The sequence below is a fragment of the Crocodylus siamensis genome, chromosome 5 (assembly GCF_052110815.1).
Source record: "Crocodylus siamensis isolate JL-2025a chromosome 5, ASM5211081v1, whole genome shotgun sequence".
NCBI classification, from domain to species: domain Eukaryota; kingdom Metazoa; phylum Chordata; order Crocodylia; family Crocodylidae; genus Crocodylus; species Crocodylus siamensis.
In genome coordinates, this window is record NC_143399.1 from 149203102 (window position 1) to 149219569 (window position 16468).

At 42.3% G+C, this 16468-nt stretch overlaps 1 protein-coding gene across 1 annotated transcript in view; it reads right to left on the reverse strand.

Annotated features, from left to right (window-relative positions):
* Positions 1-16468, reverse strand: part of CHN2 (chimerin 2) — a 230455-nt gene that overhangs the window by 109595 nt on the left and 104392 nt on the right. The window contains exon 3 of the mRNA XM_090046649.1: positions 15007-15062. Within this exon, the coding sequence (XP_089902775.1) occupies positions 15007-15062 (56 nt within the window). The remainder of the gene's footprint in view (positions 1-15006; positions 15063-16468) is intronic.

Genomic DNA, 16468 nt, shown 5'->3' on the forward strand with positions numbered 1-16468 from the left:
AAATTATTCTTCTGCTTCATTTGTAACCCACATGCTGTTGCTGGTACTGTGTTTGTCCCTGTTTTTGCTTTCATCATAAACAGGGGAGATAAAAACAGTTAAAACAGGAGCATCACTCTAAGGCTCCAATATACAAATAGTTTAATTAATTTACTTGTTTTCATTTAATTGCTTGCTTATGGGGTCCTTCAGTGTGACATGGTTCTGGGATTCTTTTCTTAAGGTAGAAACAGCAAAATATTCTGAAGCACAATAAATAAGCTTTTAGGATGGACTGTGAGGGATATGTTTTCCAACCAAGGTCTGTTTATTTGTCATAAATCTCAAAGCACTGAATTTAGGATACTGCACTTTCTGTGAAAAGTAGGGTTGGGTATTTGACCAGTCAAATACAGTTTGGTCAATTGACCAGTCACATTTTGGTCAAAAAGATGTTAAAAATCGCTAATAGGTCCAAACAACATACAAAAGCAGCACAACTTTTCCATTAAGTGTTTCAAAAACAACAAACAAACTCCCACCCCCAAAACCCTAAAACACATTTCTGTCAAGAAAACTACAAAAAGAAAAAATAGGGTGGGGTTTTTTTTGTGGGTTTTTTTTTTTTTGTAAAGTTGTTATAATCTTTGACCAGTCAAAAATATGCAGTTAATTGACCAGTAAATTGACAATATTTGACCAGTCAATGACTGGCTTGCCAACCCTGGTGTCAGTTATTGCAATTTCATCTTTTTCTTTGGGCTTTTTACTCACTAAACAGCTACTCATAGGAGCAACAATTTGCCATTGAGGAAAAAGCTAAGCAGTGGCTAAAAACTGGTCAGTACAGGTATTCAAAAACTATACCTCATCTTGGAAAAAGTTACTTTTCAAAGACAGACCGAAAGCAAGCAAGCAAGGTAACCAAAAATCAACCCTTCCCCTCTTCTACCCCCTACCCACCAACAAAAAGCCCAAACTGAAAAAACCTGGATAATAAAAACAAAAGTTTTCAAATGGATTTTTTCAGTTTTCTAATAAAAAATAATAATTTCAAAAAAACATACACTTGTGAATTTTTTTTCTTTAGCTGAAACCTAATTTTCCAGTTAAAAAAAACATTTTGATGGAAATTTTTTGACAAATCCTAGGGAATCTAGGAAATGATGTTTCAATTTTGCTCTGGTTCAGCATGTTGTTCGTGTAGTTGCGTAGCTATAATAGTGCAACTGTTCCTTCATTTTTACCTTACAGATGCCTGTATTCTTCACTCTGATTTTGATATTTACTTTAAAATCCACTTTCACATTAGCATACTGTAGCTTGGGGCATTCAAGCAAACTGGTCTGAATGGGTTCCACTCTCCTGATCTATGATTCGGCTACTTGTGTCTTCAGTATAGACCCACCATATTCAGCTCTCTACAGCTCAGCAGTGCTCAGTTTCTGACTCACAGGCCAGATCAGACTGCGGAGCTCCCCATAAGTCTGGAAATTTAGTGGCAGTGTTAATTGCCACTCCTCTGCTGCAAAATTCAAGATCCCTGGGGAGCTCCATGGGTCACATGTGGCCTCGTGTGCTAGATCAACCAGCGCTCGGCTGAATCAGGGACGCAGGGTCAGGCTGGTACACGGCTGGATCTGGTGCAGGGGTTCTTTCTGATGTGAGCCAACCCCACAGGTGGGATCTGGTCTGCAGACTGACCGTGCACAACTTATCCGGCCCACAAGGCTGGAAGGTTGAGCACTGCTGCTCTACCTTGTCATGTTGAAGCAGCAAAGGAAAAGATTACAGCCATCATTTGAACAGACTGGGTGTTCATGCATATGGAAGATATGAATTGCAATACCAGATTAAAACATCTAATCTAGCATCCTGTCACAACAACCACTACCAGAAGCTTCAGAAGATAATGTAAATAGAATAAAATCATGCAGTCAGAAGTTATAGAACAACTCATCCCTGGAAAAAGTTTATTTCTAACTCCTAATTGTAAAAGACCCACTTATTATTTAAAAATTGAGGACTTGCATCTTCTGCAAAATGACTGTTTCTTTTAAATGTATCCTACTTAAATATAAATAGTTTTGTTGTCCAAACAAATATTTTTGTGATCTGTTTTGAATACTCCTAAACTCTTTCCCATGAAAATATTCTGTGACAAGGAGTTCCTTGAGCTAATTATGAACTGTGGGTAATAGCTGCAGCTTGGTAATATTGTATCAATTTTCAAATCCTCTGTAATTTAAATTAAATTAATGACCCTTTACCTCGAATTAGGAAAGAAAGGTGAGTAGGTGTTCCTGATATATCATCTTGGTACTATTCATTACACTATATATTTTTGTCATAACACCTCTTATTCGGCTCTGATGTAAAGTGAGGAGAGCCCCAGGCTTTTTAACTTCTCTTCATATGAATGTTTGTGTATCTGGTATTCAATCTTACCACTAATCTCTATTTCTGCCACGTCATTTCTGAATGCTGACTAGGAGTCCCTGGGTCCACTGCCACGCTAGGACAATTAAGGACAAAATACTTTTATAACTGAAATCAGGTCCAGATTAACTTGTCAGTTCTTTCTGTGACAGGAGGCCAGCTTGGAACCGAGCCTCTTCAGACTGCCCACCTCTCTAGGGGCAGTCTGCCCTATCTCACCTGCCATGACTTGTTGAATAAATAATTGGTGTAAAAGGCAAGAGGCTGCCCATTTTATGCTCTGATGCCAAGGGCATTATACACAGGTCCATACTGTCCTTGTACCATGTCCCATGCCTTGCAGATGGCATTCAAAACAAGTTCTTAACTTCTGACCCGAACTTGGCTTCACAGTGTCTCAGGACTTACCAGGGTCTCAGCCTCTGGCCCAATGGCGGCCTCAGGTGTCCGTAGACCTGCCTTGGCCTAACTGCCTCCTTCCTGGGGCTTCAACTGCCTCCTTCCTGGGGCCCTCCTACTAAGGCTTTCCACCTATGGCCTCTCACTAGGGCCTTCACTTATGTTCTCACGCTTGTGGGTGTTGACCCATGTGGCCACCACACATACTTCTGTCCCCTTCATTGGAGCTGATCTCTTTCACTACCCCATCTCTGCAGTCTCCAGGGTCTTACACCCCTTGGGGCTCAGGTGCCTCTCTCTAGGCATGGCTGGCCTCCAAGCCTGTCCCTACAACAGGGTTACCCACCAGGATGTGGTGTTTGGGGATATAAGGCTCCCTTATCCGTCTTTCACTGGGGAGGAAACCGGTCTGGTATTTCTGGGAAACAACCCTTCCATGGGCAGTCCCACCAGGTCTCCTTCCCTAGCAGGGTGTAGCTTTCAGTCATACCCAGGACCAGGAGCCTCCTGCCATCCCCACAGCTCCTGCCCTTACCTCCAAGGATATTCTTAGCAGCAGCTTAGATGGGTGGGGTTTTCTACACGGCTGCAACCAGCAAACTGCTGGCTCCCCTGAGGGCCTGAGTTAAAATGGAGGCTGCTCAGCTCCCTCTTCCTATCAGGATGCCCTCCTGTAGTCATGTCACTGCCTCTATAGCGCTGGGCCATACCTGCCAGCTGACCTGCTGCCTGCTCTCAGCCCTTAAAGTGGCAGGGACCAAAGCTGCTCTGCCATACTTTCCCCAATCTATTTTTCGAACTACTGTTCTATTTTAAAGGAACACTGTAGTAGGTTCTATTGCTCCTAGCCTGTCTTCCAGATTTTTAAAAATTTGTAAGAAGGAAGTAGTTTGCAAAGAAGAATTTGCAAAATTCAGCTGTGGAATGGCTCTTTAGGTCTTCTTGAGTAATTCTGTTCAGGATGGAATTAAATAGCTACCAAGAACCATAACATGTATCTATAAATCTTGTGGGACTGAAACTTCTCTGACATATTTCAACCTCATTTCCTACTCATCAGACAATTGGCCAAAAGGATACCTTGAGAAATTTTCCCCTCCCCATAATTAGCTATATACTTATGGATACTCAAGGCGGCAAAACATGCCATGGGATAGAGACAAATTGCTGATTTGGATGTTAGTACAGTCTGAGTTTTTATTAATAATTATAATAATAATAATAATAATATATTCTCTTGGGATTGTTTCAGGTAAGAGAAGGCATTTCTGCAGGGGGAAACACTTCCCTTTTGTGATCATTCAGAGAGGAAATAGCCTCTTTGAGCAACGAAACTTGTTGCTTGCTTTAGTTGCAGGGGGAATATTTTTCACAGCTTTAGACACAATCTAGTTGGAATTCAGAACAACAGAGAAAGCAATTAGCTGAAATTTCTCTACATAATAACATACATTATGGATTGGTTTAACGTTTGAGAAATTATCCTGAAATTTCCCTCTCTTGCCAACACTGATTCTGCTGCTAGCAATATTGAAAGGCCTAATGTAGACAAGCTCACAGCTTTGAACATTGCTTCAAGTGTTGAGCAGAACAGAGACAAGTGACAGTTAAGAACACTGACTGACTTTAAACATGTAGTCTAGCAGAGAATATTATATGTTCTAGGACACATATGCAAGATCCTATGGTCTCCCTCTCCAAAAAAAGGAAAAAAGAGAGCGAGATAGAGAGAGAAAAGTAGAAAACGTTAAGAAACCTGTTTTTCACCAATTTGATAATATGTTCTCAAGTACTGTCAGTATTCATTCTCTAATTCATTCCAATTACTTTGCTAAAGGCATACTATATTTAAAAAATGTATATATACAAATACTGTGCTGAAACAACTCCTTTTTCAAACTGAGAGCTATTAAAGCATTATTTAGTGATTAAAATCAGGTAATTTTACATCTTGCTTTAACTCATTTCTGCAAATGTGTCCCCTTTTGACCACCTTATTTGAAAATAATCCTGAAGAGATGCTACATAACAAGACTTTCACACAAAAATAATGTCTTTTGTTACTGTACATCACTATGCTTGCAAATACAGATGCATTGTTTTAGAAACTCTCCTTCCATCTGAATATTGCTTTTTAAAGTTAACACTGTATTTATAAGGGCTGTTCATCATTAAAATATTGCTTGAAGGAATACAGAAAAAAACAGGGTATGGCTGAAATCCAATGTTACTGGGAAGACAGAATATTCACAGTACTCTCACTGCCGGTGGTGATTAATTAGAAGTCATTAGATATCTCAACATTCAACAGTTCAAACTGTTTCCCACTGGAGTGACAACCTGTTTTTGCTGACAAGATGTTTATGTGGGGGATAGTGGGGAAAAATACATGTTAGGAAATCCCATAGACATGTCTATAAATGTTCATATTTTACTTACAGTCGTATCTTAATTTTTGCACCAATTTTTTTTTGTATCAGGACAGGTGAATTCAGTTGTTACATTATAATTAATCAAAAAATCTATGTAAAAGCAGACAGCATACTGCAGGGATCTGACATAAAACCAATAAAAGTGTTCCATTATCAGGGGCCTAACTGACAATGAGTGAATGCAGAGAATGCAGAGAAGCTGAAAGAACAATGAAAACACCAAGTCCAAGGAAACAGGGGTAGGAGGGGAGGGATATATATTTATTCAAATTCATGATGAGATTTCCCACCCCCCCCATTCGACATGTGGGGGGAGGAAAGAAACCTTATCTTAGATTTGAGCGTGGCCCTGACATGGGAGAGATCATGAAGTGCAGGAAGGAAGCATGGGTGAGGGCGGGGGAGACTGCACAGTGCAGAGGGAGTGCAGGGGAGATCACATAATGACAAGGCAGCTGTTCTAGCTCTGCCACAACTTGGGGCCAGGGCTGGAGCTACCAAGACACTGCTTTCTGGCCACAGTATGTTCCATGCCCTGGGCCAGAGTGAAAGCCAGAGCTGTAGCATAGGGTAAGCAGCAGTAGGGGGGAAGGGGAGAGGGAGGAAGGCAGCGGGCGGAGGCAAGTGGCAGAGAGGGTCTGGTGGATAGGCAGCATGGGAGCAGGTGTCAGGGGATGCAGGCAGAAGGCATGCTGCCTACCCCCCACCATTGCTTTCCTTGTTGCTTGCCCCACTTCAATAGTGGGAGAGATAATTCAAGACAACTCTCCAGTAACTAGGTTCTACACATGGAAAATTATTAAAAAATTATAATTTTCTCTGTATAAAATCTAATTATTGGGGAGGAACATTTAAAATTTGAAGATTCAGGTAAATATAGCGGAAGAACTATATTGGTACTGTGTATGGTCTAGGGAGACCAGCAGGCAGTAGGAGAATCCCTGTTCCCCCAAGCACTACTGGGAGTTACAGGGAATAATGGCCGTAAGTTGACTGAGAGTAGATTCAGGCTAGATATCAGGAGGCGCTACTTCACAGTCAGGGCAGCTAGGATCTGGAACCAACTTCCAAGGGAAGTGGTACTCACTTCTACTCTATAGGGTCTTTAAAAGGAGGCCAGATAGACACCTTGCCGGGGTTGTTCGACCCCAGCATTCTTTCCTGCCCATGGCAGGGGGTCGGACTTGATGATCTGCTCAGGTCCTTTCTGACCCTACCAACTATGAAACTACTTTGTTACAGCAGATCCCTGAAAATGGCACTGTTCTCTGAACAAATACTATAAAAAGCACAGATTTCAGCAATAATCGATTAGACATGTTTTTTTTAATCATAAAAGCAATATTATTGAAATATGGGCAGGAAACAGTGCTGCACTGGCAGTCCAGAAAATTCCTGCAGTGCTTTTCTATACAGATGGTAGCAGACCAACTGGGGGGGAAAACTCTTATCGATTTGCTACTCACAAATGTGGAAGAAGTGGCTGAGAATGTGAAGGTGGAAGGTAACTTGGGTGATGGTAACAATGAAATGGCAGAGTTCAAGATCCTAAGAGGAGGAAAGAAGGAAAGCAGCAGAATAACTGGACTTCAGAAAAGCAGACTTCAACAAATCCAGGGAACTGGTGGGAAGAATCTCCTGGGAAGTAAGTCTGAGGGGTAAAAAAGTCCTGAAGAGCTGGCTGAATTTAAGGAGACCCTACTAAGTATGCAGGAACAAGCCATCTCAATGTGACAGAAGAATGAGAAATGCAACAAGACACCAGCGTGGCTAGATAGCAATTTCTTCAGTGAGTTGAAATGCAAAAAAAAACAAGTATCCTATACAAAAAAGGAAGCTTGGTCACCAGGAATGCAGGAAGAAAATTAGGAAGGCCACAGCATGAATTGAGAGGGAACTGGCAAGGGATATGAAAGGCAATAAAAAGGGATTCTACAGTTCAAGGGGAAGGGGAAGACCAGAGAAACCAGTTATGGAATGCAGAAGACAATCTAGTTATGGATGATTCAGAGAAGCCTGCAGTATTTTATGCCTTTTTTACTTCAGTCTTCAAAAACAGGGTCAACTTCCAGACAGCGAGTGCAGTTGACAGTAGAGATAAGGAAGGAGACAAACAGCATAAAGTAATGGCAGAACAAGTTAGGGATTTCTTTGAGAAGTTAGATACTTTCAGATTGACAGGGCCTGATGGGATGCACCCTAGAGTACTGAAGGAACTGACCAGAGATATTGGCTATCTTCTTAGGCTAGGGACAGAAGTTACACATTAACTGGTTTAAGTCATCAGAAAATGATTTAAACCTGTAACAGAACAGAAGATCAGTGCATATAAACCAGTTTCAAAATGGCTGAAACTGGTTTAAGATAAATCTGATTGAATGTAGTATCAGACTTAACTGATTTGGGTCAAACCAGTGTATAAAACTTCTGTCCCAGACCCCTTCCTGGTTCAAGTTAAATCACAGTCCCCCAACAACCCAGCATGTTTTCCATCCCTGGGCTGGGCTGTGTTGTCTGCTCCAGAGTGCAGAGCTGACCCCATCCCTCTGCTCCCTAGCTGGAGCAGTGAGGGCTAGCTGACAAGGGGCAGGGAGCAGAGGAGGCAAGCCTGGCTGGGGTCTGCAGCTAAATACCCCTTCAAACTTACTGCTGGCTGCAACTGTGGACTACAAATCCCAGAGTCACCTGGAAGCAGGATGAGGAAGTGATGAGCAACTCTGCAGAGTCCTGTTGCTGTAACTCTGGACTGCAAATCCCAGAGACCTTGGGGGCAGCAGGAAGAGGAAGTGAACATACAGCCAGGGAGCTGTGCTAGCACCCCCCAGCTTCTGGCCTGAGCCACTGCAGGCATGTGGCTGCATATCCTGAATCAAAGGTAAATGTCTGTTCACTTCTGTTTCAATTTAATCTGTGCAGTTTAGACTAACTTGCAAAGACTGAATTGATTCAGCCTCAGGCTTTTTGACTGTCTGTACTTAGCCTTTGAGAACTCATGAAGTTGGTAAGGTCCTGGATGATTGAAAAAAGGCAGATATAGTGCCCATCTTTAAAAAAGGGAAGACGGAGATTTCAGAGAATTAAAACCAGTCACCCTAAGCACAATACCTGTAAAGATTGTGGAGCAGGTCTTCAAGGAATCAAATGTGAAGGGAAGCGATTCTTCCACCCTATTCAGCACTGGTGAGACCTCACCTGAATACTGTATGCAGTTTTGGGCCCCACACTTCCCTGAGCACATGATTTGGTTCTCTGTGCTGCATATTCACAGTGCAGAGCCAAATTTAGATACTGGGAAATCCCGGTATCTAAAAGAAGTAGTGCAGAGCACATGGCAGCAGCGTGTGCTGCCTGAAATCAGAGCCTGGCCAGTCAGTCATGTTCCAGTTGCTGGCCTGGCTCTGCATGACTGGACTGCCACTGCTGCAGCCCTGGGAGGCCCCCAGGACCTCAGATAAGGCTTTTGAGGCCTTAATAGTAAATCTGTTACTTAGTAATGAATGAAGTCTGTATAGTCATTGTAACTGTTTTATTTTTTTTTCTTCTGTATAACTGCCGCGCGGCACTCTCACATTTATGTAACCTTGAAGTCTTAACTAGTAAGCTAAATGAGCACTTTGTATTTTTCTCTGTTGACATTAAGCTACACATGCACATTTTATAGATTTTATTTTTTATCTAGAAGTGTTATTTTTGCAGAAATGAAACTTATGTAAAAAGTCTGCCTAGCAATTACTATGTAAAAGAAACTATCCTATCCCTGTATGCTCAGCTTATATCATAGTTAGTGTCACAGAGGCAGTCCAACCAACATCTATAAAGAGACAAAGAAACAGAAAACAGCAGAGATGACGACTGGAAAACTCTATAGGCCCGATCACCCTATAGACCAGTTCTCAGCCTCTCCGTCTGGGCGCACCCCAGCGAAGACAAAGGCCTCGAAAATCCGACAACTGACAACGATTCACCGTGTTACAGTTTTGTACTGTATATCCCATTCATGAGCTGTTGACCAGTTCTGGGACTTAAAGAGCCGGCAGCTGCACCTAGCTTTGGACTAGCTCCACTGTTGGAACGCAAGGGGTGGCTCTGGAACCCCGTGAACCAACAGACATCCTTTGTATCCAGCATACTGTAACTGAAGAAACGTCGGAGACTCCACTCCTCGACTGCCTCTCATCATAGCTTAGACAGCATATCTACGCTCGCTATACTGGTATTTACTACAGCTTCGTTCCAACCGGCCTCCCCTCTTATTCGTAAGAGGGTGAGGCCAGGTGAGTGAATAAAATCTTTTTGTTTTACTCTATATCTACTCTGTAATAACTTCTACTACTAACAACCCATATCAATGAGCCGTTGACCAGTTCTGGGACTTAAAGAGCCAGCAGCTGCACCTAGCTTTGGACTAGCTCCACTGTTGGAACGCAAGGGCTGGCTCTGGAACCTCGTGAACCAACGGACATCCTATAGAATAAGAAAACTAACAACTTACTCTAAGTCGTCTACTTGTGCCAACTCGGCGAACCTCGAGGGCGGCTATAAAGCTATCTCCAATCCCGTCCCACAAGCTGCGCGCTCGCACAGCTCCGCAAAGCCTGCAGCTCCCCTAAGCGGTGCCGGAACCGCTAGCCCGGCATTCCGCCACAGTCATCAATATCAAATACTCAAAGTTGAACTAAAAACGGTGTCCTGAAGAAACACTAAGAGGTGCCTTTGAAACAAACTGATGAGCCTCTGTAGATATCTGTGATGCTCTACATACATAGAAATAGATCAGTCTATTTTATATACAATAGCACTGCTGCTACTGGGGCTCCATCAGCTATTCCAGGACCTCACCAGTAGTGACAGCAGGCCTCCCCGCCACTGATGCCATGAGGGCAGCAGCTATTCTCTGGCACCAATGGTGCTGAAGGGAAGGGAGCACTGGTTCCCATGCCACAGGAGTAGTTCTGCTCCCTGAAGGCTGTCAAGGACTCAGCTGTCAGACCCAGCAAAGTTCTCTTGAATTGTGGGGAACCCCTGTAGTGCTACATGGCACTGTCCCCAGGTAATGTAGTACTATAAAATGCAGCGCTACAAAGAAGTTTCTGTTTCAAACAGGAACCTTTTTAACAGTGGAGCTACCATCTTTGTGTCACTTCAGAATATGTGAACATACTAAAAAGGTGCATATGGAGTTACAAAATGTAATGCCTAACTGCAGAATAAGTGTGTACTATTTCCATTTTTTAAAGTCAATAAAGAAGACAAGCTAATTCCAAAAGGAAAAGCTTAATCCAAAATTAGTGTTCATACACAATTGTACCTGTATAAAAAGTGTGAATTACAACTGATTTAGGAGGGTTTTTTTGGTACAGCTGTGTGTGCAGAGCAGTTATGAATTCTGATAATACCATACAATGATGATATCTTTAAGCTCACTTTTAGTAGCTATCTGGATGGAAGTTAAAGGTTCCATGACACTTCAGCTAGGGACAGAAGTTATACATAAACCGGTTTAAGTGATCAGAAGTTGGTTTAAACCTGCAACATAACAGAAGTTCAGTGCACTTCAAACATTTTGAAATGGCCAAAACTGGTTTAACATAAACCTGCTTGGATGTAGTATCACATGTAACTGATGTAGGTCAAATCAGTTCATGGAACTTCTGTCCCAGAACCCCTTCCTGGTTCAAGTTAAATCACAGTCCCCCAGTATCCCAGGATGCTTTTCAGCCCTGGGCTATGCCGTCTGCTCCAGCAGAGCAGGGTCTGTCCCAGCCCTCTGCTCCTTAGCTGGAGCCCTATCACAGCTCCTACTGGCAGAGAAGGGAGGTAGGGGAAAACGCTGGCACCAGACCCCAGCCAGGGTCTACCTGGAAGGTAGGAGGGTAAGGGGAAAGCCCCCAGAGGCTTTTCCACCCTCCCTGTTCAAGTGGAGGCAAGGGGATATGGCCACGCCCTGACCTGACTGAGAAGGATGGGGGTGGAGGGTGTTGAAACCCCCGTCCGGTCCCACACCAGACCCAAGCCAGAGTCTACCTTGTTGGAGGGGGGTGGAAGCCCCTGAAGGCTTTGGGAGCTTCCCCCTCCTCCCTCCAGGCAGACCTCAGCCTACACTCCACTCTCCACCCCCACCTGTTCGAGCTGGGAATCGGGACATAGCTAGTGGAATTGCTTCTGACTCCAGGCAGGAACAGGGAATAAAGCCCCCGCTTTAGGCTTTCCCCCTCCCCCTGACATGTGGGGCAACACCTGGTGTGAGGTCTGGTGGGAGGGGTTTCTCCCCCAAACCTAAAGTCTAATATGAAGTCTAATAACAAGGAGGCACTAGGCCAGGGATGGGGGGCCCTGCCAGGGGTGGGGAATGCTCTCTGAGGCTGGGAGGCCTAGCCAGCCCTGGGCTAGAAAGACTGTTCCCCCTTCGGGGAGGGACTGCAAGGGTTTGGGGGGTATGTATGGGGCAGCCAGTCAAAAGATGAGGCCTGTTTGTCTATATTTGGATGCCTTCAACAGTGGACAGCAGACTGGGAGGTGTGCTCTTTCACTCCCCATCTACTGGTATGGACCACTACAGGGGTCTGACTGCCTTTCCTGTTTCAAAAGTGAATGTCTGTTGACTTGCTTGTCAGTTCAATCTATGCAGTTTAGACTAACCCGCAAAGATTGAATTGATTTGCCTGGGGCTTTTTGACTGTCTATACTTAGCCTTTAGCATTTTTTTTCAAAAGGAATAATAAAATCCTGCTCATCAAAACAAGTTTTAAAATCTAAGGCAGTATGTCCAATGTAGTATGCCATTGCAGAGTTCTTAATTGCTCTGTTTGTCTACACATTTACTCCATTAGCAGTATCTATTCAATCATTATGCTTCTTGATTAATCCATGTTTCTACAAACTATAATTGAATAAAGTATTATCTATTCATGTAAGTGAATTAGAAGTAAGGAAAAGTGTGAATTTAAAGTGGAATAGCTAATTTACCCCATGTGGATATTCTTCCACAGTAAAGGGAAAAATAGTGATTCTGCTTAAAATTTACACCCTACCTTAGTTCAAATTAGTTTACCTGTGTAAACCAGTTAAAAGATGTCCAAATTAGTTTAAATGATTTAACCCCAAATTTGGAATAAAACACTGATCTTAAAATAGGAGCCTCCATAAAGGGGAGTTAATCAAGAATAGATATTCCAGAAGAATTTCCTAGATGTTAAAGGTAGATAAGGGGAGTATGATAGTGAATGCATGCTAACCATAGCTCTTTTGAAGCTTGGAGCTGAATGACTAAAAGGAAGAAGTCATTATCTGGATTTCATTTAATGAGAAATCTATGGTCTCTACTTGTGAAAAATGCTATGGTCATAGAGACCTACATATCATCTGTCTTGTATGACAAAACAAGATAAAAAGGTCTTGCTCACACTTTTCAGCTTTTATGCACTAGAGTCCCAGAGGTCCACCATGTTGGTGTTTTTCTTCAGCAGTTTTTGAAAAAGAGAAGGAGAGACAGACACTTTAACTACACTAGCATTCTGCTTGTCCTTTTTATGATCTTATATATAAAATTTGGGGACATCCTGAGCTGACAGTGCATGAAAACTTATTCTGAAGCTAAGATCTTGCTCATTCTACTGTAACCCGGGCGGTACTCCAAGAGGTACCTTCTTTCCAATTGAAGGGATCAAAGCAGGTGCACAAGTGCTGTGGGAGGTGTAGGTACTCTCCTCCCCTATCGAGCAGAGCCAAACCCCCAGTGGGGACTTAACCATATACCTTTTAATACTGGGAACATAACAGGCATAAATCAAAGGGTATAGTGGGCACTACAACACCCCAAGGGGGCAGGATTCAACAGAGGTTAGACGTTTACAATCATGGGGTTACCAAAATATAAAACTCAAACAGCAGAGCAAACAATACGAGTTGGTGAAATATACAAAGGGCACAAAATGCAAAATGACAAGGAAACATAGGGCCTTGGTACCTGGAGGGGGGGAAAAGAGGGAAAACACAGTGGCCCCTTCCCACTGTAAGAAGATTTACTTCTTGTTAGCTCACTCACCCTAAGTCACCTCAGCAGGGATTTGAACCCAGATCACCCATATGGTAGGGAGGAACACTGCCACACAGGCACAACTGGTAGCACTATTCTTGCCTGCTAGGGGCCTTGACTGTCCTGGACCTCACATCGAGCTGCCTGGCCTCTGATTGGGGGAACTGGAAGCAGAGCTGGGAAACTCTCTGCTGCTCAGATCCTTCCTGGAGCTGGGGAGCCTCTCCTGCCGGCCACACGCCGTGCTGCTGAGGGTCCCACTGCTGCCTGCAGGTCCTGCTCTTTCAGGCTCTTCTGCGGCACTGCTGCTGGCTCAGCTATTTGAAGCTCCTTCCTTGTTGTCCCTTGCTGGTCTCTCCCCTGAGTCAGCCCACGCTGTCCCTTTTATCCCCCTCCAGGTGACCCAAGGAGCCAATCGGGACATGGAGGGGGCCGGGGGGGGGTCAGTCTCTTGGGCCTGCTTGGTGTGGAAACAGAATCCCAAGTCCTCCAATCATCTTTTGCCCTTTCAAAACCCCTGGGCCACGTCACTGCCAGCCAGCCCGTCACGCTACTATCAAACAATTGCAAGCTGGTATCTATGACTGAAAGTCAAAAGACAGTATTATATATACACAACACTGGACAGCAATTCATAAGATCTGGGTTCAATTCCAAACTCTGATGCAGATATTTTATGTGACCTTGGGCAAGTCACTTAATCTCTCTAAGCCTCAATATTTCTTGCATGACAGGAGTATTGTAAGAGAAATCATTTACTAGTTGAGAGCATGCAGATAACTTCAGAGAGACAGTCTATTTATGTAGACAGGTCAAAGCAGAGGTTTATGATATTTGAGAACTGAAAAAAAATGTTATGTATTGTTTCTTGTATATTCAGAGTTTTTAATATCATAGCTTGCATATTTTAGGTACCATTTGTTTATTATATGTAGTAGCTTAGTATTACCAACACATATTATTATTGTTATTAATTTGTACTCTAAGACTTTGTAGTTACTTTGTCCTTGAGATGACAGAGACCGAAACCAAACCAATATTATTGACTGAATGGAAAAGACAATATGTACCTACTATACCCTATTTTTACAATTATAAAGCTGTAGTACTGAACAAGAATTATTACCATATTCAACAGAAAGCTGAATAAAAACAGTTGTATGGAGCAAACAAAAGAAGACAAAGGAGACTTTACTATTCAGCAATCTTTTTAGCTCCAAAGGCCTCTTACATTGTACAAACTTTTAAGCTTCCATTATATGAGTGAACAATATTCTAATGTTATTTAATATTTTTTAAGTTTTGAACACTCTTGGTCATATCTGACACGAGTCTTTCATAAAAAAGTGTTTTCTATGAACTGAAATTATATGAATCATGTTATTCCTATTACTTCAATAAACAAAAAAAGAACAACACAACATTTTAGGCAGTGTACTAGCACATCATGCAATGCCCAATTAGTATCATAATGAAAAAGGGGTCTCTAATGGGCAGAGTCTGCACCCTTTAATTTCCATGCTTATTTAACAAACATTGATTTACTTTTTCATGACTTACCTTATAATTTGCAAAAATGATCTGTTCTATAGAACAGTATGTTTCATAGTATTAGAAATATTAAGCAGACTGTTACTCTCAGACTATATGAAAGATCTCCAATATTAGCGTGCTGCTGACAATTCATCAGATTTAACAAGGTACAGTGAAAGAAGAACTGACCTCCCGAGGACAAGTGATTCTCTTGGGACGTGGTGCCTCTTGTTGTAGCTGGTACACTGTCAAACACAAAAAATGCAAAGATAATTAAAGGATTGCAATATACACAACAAACTTTTCGTAAGATATTTAGCCAGATGCTCTAAAGAAAATGCAAATAGAGAAAGGAGGGAGGTGTAAAGAGTCATTTTTAGAATGTATGTAAGTCAAGTGATTTATATGGAAATTAGGCACTAAATCATAAACTGACAAAATTGATTTTTTTAGTCTTTGAAGTGCAATTTAGTTTTGTAATTGTTACTGGCACTGTTACTATACTTTGGTGGGAAATTAGGTATAAAAAATTCTCTGGGTGCCTCAAGATAAAATTGAATATTTATATATAATACGACTGAAGAACTCAATAATCACATTTCTAAATACAGTGCCAGTGCTTTTCACTGGCCACAAAAGAACTATAAGAAAATAGAGTTCACTAGAAACACACCAATGAACACTAAATACAGAAATTATCGCCATTTATGAATATATGAAACCCCAAGTCCAACCTGTGCTTACATTCTTTTAAAAGTAATATATTACTGGATGTGGTACTCAAATATATCACAGATCAGCTTTGCTTACCCCTAAGGATTCCAGAAATCAAAAGCATCCTAGAGTTCTACAGTGTGGGAGGAGATTGAACTCCTTTCCTTGCAACTGGCTCTTACCTTTCTAGTATTTAATGAGACCCTTTCCTTCTTACTATTTCAAAAGCTGTGGCTGGGGGTTAATATACAGTGACAGTAATCAATTACAATGAACCAGAATGCTGCTCCATAACCCCAATAAAATCTGTAAGGCTTGCTTTGCCTTCCTGTTGACAGGACCTCTGTGTATTGCACATGGAAAGAAATGCATCATGTTCACAGTACTGTACTTCCCCCACCCTGCACCCCTCTGTTATCCACACCCAAGACTTCACTGAAGGCCCTCTGTGAAAGCGAGGGTCAATGCTGTGGGGGGAAAAAAAAAGAGTGAGGGAAAACCCCCTTGACCTTTGTAAACAATGAGATGTCTGCTGTCAACTTAATCCAGCTGGTGGTTGTATTATCCCTTCTGCACAGTGCCATAGTGCCATTTTAAAGACAGGCTAGTAAAGCTTGGAATGTGTAGTAGCCCCGGGCATTTTCACAAGTATCATGGTAACTGGTGATTTCCCCAGCTCCTTGAGTCATGTAATTATGTAAGAATCCCAGATTTCATTTACTAAGAGAAAAGAAAGGAATTTTGTTGGCCTCATAATTGTCAAGTGATGAATGAAAACTGTAGCTCACACTGCTTTCAAAACAGAGAAGGAAAAATGATATTTCTTAAAAAATAATGTCTCTTTTCAGGGGAGCTACTCACAGTGGTCAAACATATGGGATAACAATGCTGGTTATACCCTTTTCTGGTTACAAAGAACACCTTAAAATGAACTCTA